Consider the following 8595-nt stretch of genomic DNA (forward strand, 5'->3'; position numbering starts at 1 on the left):
TGAGGACCAAAGTACAGCAACAACATTAAATCAAATATGCCATGTAAATGTACAAACGTCTATATATATATATATAATAAGTGAAATATGTAAAGTAATGTCTAAACACTCACAACACTAAACTGCTTTGACTGTCTGACTATGTAACAAACTGGCCTGGTTCTATCAGAAAAGTCCTGAAGCAAAGAAACTGAAATAACCCGAAGTGTAACGTAGCTTCTCTATCCTGAATCATATAAGTATGATGTGACTGCTTTTCACTAAATTCATATCGAGACTAATTATAATCTTTCGTGCACCAAAGCTGTGGTTCTGTGTGAAAGAGGCCTTTTTCCACTCTGTCTCTGTGGGGTGTTTTTGTTGCGTGTTTTGCAGTAAATTGTATTTGACACACTCGGCTCATGAGACCAGCTCATTTAAGGATTTGTAAGTCATGCTTCATTTACAGGGAACATACTTAAATGTGCTTTCCCTTTTCGTGGGCACATTAAGTCAAAAACTCAGCAGCAGCCCTGAACAGGCAGCATGAAGATTTGCATGTATTACAAATAACCAAGTGAGTACAGCTGACAATATGGTCTGTTTCTGACCCTGAACTCGGTTCTCTTGTCACTTCACACCTTCAGCTTTGTTATTTTATGTATTAAATCATTTATATCACCGCTCAACACTTTTATATATAATCGGCAGATTTTTTTATTTATATATAATATTTATTTTTGTTATATATGATATATTTTTATCTTTGGATCTCGTTTCGTTTGTTCCCGTGATTTTTTTTTTTTTTTTTTTTAATCTATCCATCAGTCTGACGTTTGTGTGTGACGTCAGGACGCGGTCACTGTTTGGTGTGCGCCGCTGACGTCACACGGAGGAGAGCCTTCGGGCCAATCAGAGGCCGCGGAGCTGCTCGTCGCCGTCCCGGAGCTGAGCGTCCGACCGCCGGCTCAGAGAACCGCCAAGGTCGGCCGACACGGGAGCCACCGGCCGCCTCTGCAGGGTGAGTGTCTGAGGTATGTTGTGGTGACGTTTGTGGTGATTTGTGGTGACGTTTGCGTCTCCGTCGCACCGGAGCTGACGGCGGGGCTAGCCCCGGAGCTAACGGCCGGCAGGGTGGACAGGCAGTCCGCCGGTTAGCTGCGAAATTAGCTCGTTTTTAAAAATCACACCAACTCCTGGTGTTCGTCCGAGGCGAGCTAACCTGCTGTGTCTGAGTCATGTGAAGCTGATCTGACTGGGTTTGTTTTGTCCATGAGTCACAATATTTGGCATTTCTCATCCACGAGGCATGGAAGTCTTCACTTTGTGTGGGAACTGTGTCCCTTTTAGGATGGAGAGTGGGGGGGACAGTGTCCTCCGGCCCCGCTGCCGAACAATTCCCAAGATCCCCACCTTCCCTGACCTGGACAGCTCTTCTGATGGGGGACGCAGTCCAGGAGAGCGCCGGCAGGACAATGGGGACAACCACATCATCAGCAATGGTATGAAAATCACATCTCCCCCATGAGCAGGTCCTCTGAAGAAGAGCTGGGATAAAATGTCCTCACAGAGCCGACGCCTTCATTTTTCTGGATGTGTCATCGCTGAACCTGTTACGCTGTTTTTTAATCACCTCTGGTACAGTTAGTGTGGTTAACCAGGATGGAGGATGTTTACTGTTCATCCGACTCCCATCCGCTGACGACCAATGACCTAAGACACAGGGCATGGGACAACATTTACATTTACAAGAAAAGTCTCGCAACTGCAGCAGAAAATGTTTGGGCAGGTGAAGAATAATGCAGTTCAGTGGGATTTGCTGGCTTTGTCACAGTGTGACGTTTTATCGAACTGTTTGAGTCAACTTTGTAAATGGGTGGAGTGCTACTGTGGCTTGAGTCTGTTTGTGCAACTGATTTTTGTAAGCGCGTGAACTTGGTCATCATCACTCAGCTGTTCTGACTAATGCCCTGCAATAACCCCAGTGGCAAGTATTCAGATTGGCTTACTTGGTTAGACGTTAGGCACAGTGTGTGTCTCCTTTGTGGCTTTTGTAGCATTGGTTAAAACTGCTTTTATTTGACTGTCCAGACACTTACAACTCCACAATACAGTTGTTCAAACCTACAGTTAAATTATAAACAATAAGTCTTTAATTCCACATGAACAAGTCGGAGGGGCGGTTTTGTTTTCCTCTGATGCTTTACAGGAAACCACATGTATATTATTTGCTGATAATTTGTTCCGATATTAGAAGTGGCATAGATTAATATTGACACACACCAGGTCAAAGATCTGTTAAGATGGGGTAACCTAGCAACTCACTTGGCTCCATTGTTGATTTGGGTGTGTCTATAATAGAGTGTATTTTGTATTTTATGTGATGTCAGACGGTTAATAAGCAGTGTGCTGATAATTGTTATTTTACATTGTCTTTTCATTTTCAGGAAAAATTGAGGTGGAACAAATGATTAGCAAAAAGCTGCAGCTGAAAAGAAAAGCAGAGGTCAGTAATTCAGTCATCTGGATTAACTGTTTGATATATTTTTTTGTCATTCTGCTCTCAGTGAATAATTTAGCTGGGCTCAACCACCCGACCTGACCATGGGACCATGGGACCCTCATCACACATTGTTTAAAGATGGGGTTTCTATCACAACATAATCTGTTGAGTGAGCTTCAGAACTGATTTGAAAAACGTTGCAAAACTGAACGAAAGCACATTTGCTATCAAGGCTAATTAACACATGTACATGTGAAATATGATAATTTGAAAAGTTATTGACTCAACAGTTATTTACAAAAGTCACTTGCAGACTTCCTGTTGATGAACAGCACACATCACACATTGGGGCAGTTGTGCAAAGCTGACGCAATGAAAGTGGAAAGTCTGTTACTCCTACTGTATATTTCAGCTTTGCCTGTCATCATACAAAATGCTGCTTTTGGCATGGAAAAAATGGTACTCAACATACAAATTCATATCACAGGACTTTATATATGAGGTGTGAAAAACTTTAGTTGTTCCATTGTATTAATTAAAATGGCTGTGCCACTTAATGTTACACTCGTGTTATTGTTAGTCATTACTCCATTAACATTCCAGCTTCGCCAATGTGCCCTCCAGAGAAACTGCTGATGACAGTGAATGGTTCAGCAAGCTGCTCGAGGGCACTTGAGAAGATTATTCTTTCTTAAGCGGTTTGAAAAATGAAAAGCAGCATCAATGTAATGAAAGCAGTGAATCTTTGGCGCCTAACGACAAATTGAAATATTTAAAAAAGGCTTTGTTAGTGCTGCAGAAATGGAAAATGTTCCATGGTGGTGTAATACTTGGAATTTGCACACTGTGTCTGTTCACTTCCTCTGTCCTTTATTGACACTCAGTTCCTCAAGAGTGACCTGATGCGTCACTTTGACAGTCAGGTCAATGACTTCATGGACTGCCTCATCGAGGAGTCAGCCAGTCTGGAGCCTGTGCCTGTTCCTGCCGTTTTCTCCCCCCCACTGTCAGACAAGGAGAGAAGCAAACTCAGGTTCTGCCATTCAACTTTTATATTGCAAGCAAATGCATCATATGTGTGATTACAGCACATGCAGACAAACTTTCCAGTTTCCTCTGTACACTGTACACAAGCTTTTCCACCTATAAAAATAATGCCGTCACTGATTTTTCTCTGTTTTCTTTTAGACATTTCCGGCCTCCTCACGGTCAGGGCAAACAGTTTGTCAGTCGCAGGTCCCTCCTAGAGTAAGTTGACATTTAATCTAGTGTTAGACTGAGGACATTATAATATCTGTTGGTTGCAGCTGACTTCAGTGCAGATGTACAGATGCTCACGTCTTGTTTCTTGTTTTTTTTGCAGCGAGCTGTTTGAGGTGAACCACATCAGGACCATCTACCACATGTTTATAGCCCTCCTCATTCTCTTCATCCTCAGCACACTTGTGGTAGATTTCATTGATGAAGGCAGGTAATATAAGCCTGCTACACACTATGCTTTTGATTTGTGTCCTTGGTTGTTCAGTTGTTTCGGGTTTTGTTAATATTTTATTTAGGTCCTTTAACTCTACTTCACTTTTGCTCTTTTGGAGATAGTTTCTCATGAGCAAAGTCTCTTCTGTTTGTTTTTTTCCTTTGGCTCAGACTGGTGTTGGACTTCGACTTGCTGGTCTATGCGTTTGGACAGCTCCCCCTGGTGGTGTGCACATGGACATGCATGTTCCTGTCTGTGCTGGTGGTTCCCTACACCCTCTTCCACCTGTGGACACAGACCCAGTCTGGGTCTCACAGTCACCCCAGGTTGTACAGTTTGCTGTTTGGTTCTGTCTTCCTGCTCTACCAAGTTCTGGGTCTTGGATTCCTTCCTACATATGTGGTGGTGACGAACAGTTTGCCTCCTGCATCTTGCTTCATCGTCATCCTTGAACAGGTGGGTGAGCCATTTTATGGCCTAATGTCAGCGCTATCAAGTGACATTTTGAAATGTACCATATAAAGTCACCTGCCTTCTTGAATCTAACCTGCTCCAAAATCTGCTTGATTATTTTTTTATCATTTGTGTCATTTCAGGTACGTCTAATGATGAAGGCACACTCCTTTGTCAGGGAGAATGGCCCAAGAATTCTGATCTGGGCTAAAGATAAGACCAGTATGTAACCCTTTTTTTTGTTGTATGTCCATCCTTTCCTTCTCACAGTTTCTTTCTTCCCTCTTTAGTCTTCATGTTGATAAACAGTCTCTCCTGTCACCTACAGCTCCAGGCCCAGAGGTCCCTCAGCTTTCTCAGTATCTCTACTTCCTGTTTGCACCCACACTCATCTACAGAGACAAGTACCCGAGGTGAACAGACCCTCTCTCTCTCTCCGTCTGTTACTGAAATTTATGTCAGCGCAACACAACCCTGTGTTTTGTATTAAACAGGACATGTTTCATCAAACCTTGTTTCCTAAAAATTGCAGGAATCCAGTGATCAGATGGGGATACGTGGCTACAAAGTTACTTCAGGTGCCAACAGCCTCTTTTACATTTTACATCTGACCCTACTTCAGACTTCAAGCCAGCAATATGAGCCCATTTTTCTGACTGTTTGAACTGTTCTCACCTCCACAGGTCCTCGGCTGTCTGTTTTATGCCTATTATGTGTTTGTGCGGTTGTGCATCCCTCAGTTTCACAGCGTCAGTCTGCAGCTGTTTGACCTGAAGGCCATGGTCCTCTGTGTCTTTAACTCCATCCTGCCAGGTAACTACGAACCTCTAATTTAAGGATCTTTGCTGAAACCATGCCAGTAGATGAAAGCAGTGTTGTTTTAACAGCCACATTTGTGGCTACTTGTCTTTCTTTGCAGGAGTGTTGGTTCTCTTACTGGGATTCTTTGCCTTCCTCCACTGCTGGCTCAATGCATTTGCAGAGATGCTTCGTTTTGCTGATAGGATGTTTTACAAGGTGGTGTTCATTGACTTTCCCTCAATCGACTGCAGAATTGAAATGCATTTCATTTCATGAGTGTTAATGATGTATTTGATCACATGCCACAGGATTGGTGGAATTCAACCTCTTTTGCCAATTACTATCGTACTTGGAATGTGGTGGTCCATGATTGGCTGTACTATTATGTGTATCGGGACTTCCTGTGGGTGAGGCTTCTTTTTTTATTTCTTTTGCCTTTTTTATTTCCAATGTAAAAATCTGTGGAGCCAATTCAACCTGTATGCTGCTGATGTTTTGACTTTTCTTTTCAATCTGTTGTCATTCCAGATGTCTCAGAAGCGTTTCAGACCAGCAGCCATGCTGTTTGTGTTTACAGTGTCTGCGGTGGTCCACGAGTACATTCTTGCAATCTGCTTTGGCTTTTTCTATCCAGTGCTCTTCTGCCTTTTTATGTGCTTTGGAAGTGAGAAAAAATTACCTAATTTCTTATTCAAATTCTGTAAAGACAATACATACATTTAGCTCACACTAATTGCATCGTCGTCTTGTTAAACTCACAGACCCGGTCCTTTATCTTTTTATTATGCTTCTGCCCCCATCCTCTTTCTTTGGCCTCTTATAGTGATGTTCAACTTCATTCTGCATGACCAACGGAAAGGTCCCATCTGGAACATAATCATGTGGACAGCCCTCTTCTTGGGTCAGGGAGTCATTATCTGTCTGTACTCCCATGAGTGGTATGCCCAGCGCTACTGTCCCCTGAACGAGGTAACGCCCTCAGCATGATTTTGTCCAACCTGTTTCGGTGTAATTGCAGTATGTTTCATCTGAGAGTTGGTTGTTTTGCCCATTTTTAGTGTAGACAGATATGAAAAGTTCACATGTTGGTGTTTTTGCTTCAGCCCTCCTTCCTAGAGTTACTGAAGCCTCGTTCCTGGAACTGCCAGAGAGGCTCAGTGGTGGATACTGACAGGCTGTGAGCTGTGTGGACTACTGCTGATGACCATCATTGAACTGTATAAATTTGACCCACCTTATTGTTACTTACTCACTACTTTTGATCTTTAATATCTATTTTTTTATTTTATTGCACTAAGATCCTGACTGAGTCTGTATGGATGCGGGGAAGAGATCCAACAAGTATCTGCCAAAATGCTCATTATTCTAACATTCAAGTCACAATGATGCCTTAATTATCTGCTCATTTTTACAAAGACAACACCACAACAAAAATTACAAGTTCACATAAAACATCATGTGAACTGTTAATTTTATGTGCTAATTATTTTTCAGATGCATTCCAATTACTTTTGCCTGATCAACTGTGAAGCCAGTCCATGTGCCAATAGATTAGTGACAATAATGATATGGCAGCTGAATGCAATAACGATATGGCAGCTGAATACAAACAATATTTACAAATGCCATAATTGTAAATTTAAAAAAAATGTTTCAACTGCTATCCTATTCTAAATGACATTCAGTATGCTGCTTGGAAAAATATTTAGTATTATTTATATTCACTGCCAATGAGATTTACTCTGAAAAGCAGACACTTGTCAGTTGTCTTCTCTAAAGAGGAAAATGTGGGATGCATTCAAGATGCTGATGTGGTTGAGAAGTGTTTAAGGTAAAGGTTTACCTGCTGATTCAGCTTTTACACCTCAACTCACCTTAGAATTTCCAAATCTCAAACATGATGCAGACATTTTCTCTTTACTAGCAGTTAAAGCACAAGCTAGGAAGTTAAACACTCATTAAGTATCATTACACTGAACTCCATAAAACAAAATATTAGAGGAAACAGCACAATAATGTTGCGTAAAGTTATATATGTATAGTTTGACTGCTGAATGTATTGTTGGTTATTAGAGTGAAATTGTTTGAAGATGCATTTCCAATCACAGAGAGTTAGAAGTTTAATATGAACATAAATGATGCTTCAATGTGTTCATGATCAATGTTACATGAGTTATGTCCAGTGATTTCAGCTGGACGGTGAAATCACTACAGAAATGCCTTCTAATGTAAATCGTTGCAGCTGGCTGCTTGGACGTTGTGACACTGAGATAGTGATGATACTTGATTACCACTAAGGGCTAGAGTTTGCTTTGGCAGACACTCTGTAAGGTCAATAATGCAACGATTTGTTCATGAACTCGTACACATCAATCATTTTCATGTCAAACTCCTGGAAAAGAATAATATCTGCCTGGTATGCTTTTAGCTCTTGTGGTATGAAAATATTCTATTTGTATTTGAAATCACAAATGAATCATTGCACAGTTAAATGTTGCCAATTCAATGCAGGGAGACTGTATTCATACTGGTGAATAATGAGGATACACAATGCAAGGTAGAAACCAGCAATGGGAAACAGCACTTCTAAAATCTTTGACCACAGGGTGGCACTGTGTGAAAAGCTTTTATTTTTGATCTTCTCATTTTTGTTAGATGTGTTTCAGGATAGTCATTTAAAAATTATTAACAAACAACATAAGCACCAGCAACTTATATGTACATATTTTTAGACATGTACAAATGAAAAAATAATTACTGGGTTAGTTGGTTGGTTGTGCTTAACTTTGAATTTTTCAGAGCTGCTCATTTGGCTGAAGTTTAAATCTTTATGCCTTTGAGATTTTGCGCACATGGGTAATATTTTAAGTGGTGGAAGGAGCCAAGCTGCTGATTTGTTGTTTATTTCGATGGACTATTTATTTTTGCCTTCTAACTGTGATATTGGTGTTCACCGTGAACTATTCCTTTCTGGCCTTGAATAGCCTTTTGTGTCAGGTGACAATTTGATGAATCAGTATGTTCTATTTTTGGATGGTAGACCTATCAAGTATAAGAACTATTAATAATAAAAGAAAGTTCATGTCGTCTGTGCATTCTCATCATGTACGAATGAAGTATTGAAATGAATTTCCACAATGCTTTTGAAGTAGCAGTGCACAAGTTTGGGTAAACTCTCAATTATATATAATAACCACAAATATGTTCATTAGGTTTTCCGTGCAGTTTACCAATAATATCGGAGCTGCAGGGTGACCGTGGTTTTATTATTGTTTTTCAGTTTTTTATGTTGAAAATAAAAACACCCTAATTATATTTATCATCCGGAGAATTCATTCCATTAAAGCACACCTGGCAAAAGCTGCCGGTGAAGCCGGCATTTCTC

At 40.8% G+C, this 8595-nt stretch overlaps 1 protein-coding gene across 1 annotated transcript; it reads left to right on the forward strand.

Moving 5' to 3' along the window:
* The first annotated feature begins 886 nt into the window (after positions 1–886).
* On the forward strand, positions 887–8402 carry soat1 (sterol O-acyltransferase 1). The gene is made up of 16 exons (XM_029500224.1): positions 887–1000; positions 1330–1481; positions 2427–2485; positions 3367–3515; positions 3671–3730; positions 3846–3953; positions 4127–4412; positions 4553–4631; positions 4738–4822; positions 4942–4987; positions 5093–5222; positions 5329–5426; positions 5519–5617; positions 5739–5874; positions 6034–6179; positions 6314–8402. Exons 2-16 carry the CDS (start codon positions 1331–1333, stop codon positions 6389–6391), a joined length of 1710 nt encoding a protein of 569 aa, XP_029356084.1. The 5' UTR covers positions 887–1000; position 1330; the 3' UTR covers positions 6392–8402.
* The last annotated feature ends 193 nt before the right edge of the window (positions 8403–8595 follow it).

Source organism: Echeneis naucrates, chromosome 4 (assembly GCF_900963305.1).
Source record: "Echeneis naucrates chromosome 4, fEcheNa1.1, whole genome shotgun sequence".
In the NCBI taxonomy this organism is placed as follows: Eukaryota; Metazoa; Chordata; class Actinopteri; order Carangiformes; family Echeneidae; genus Echeneis; species Echeneis naucrates.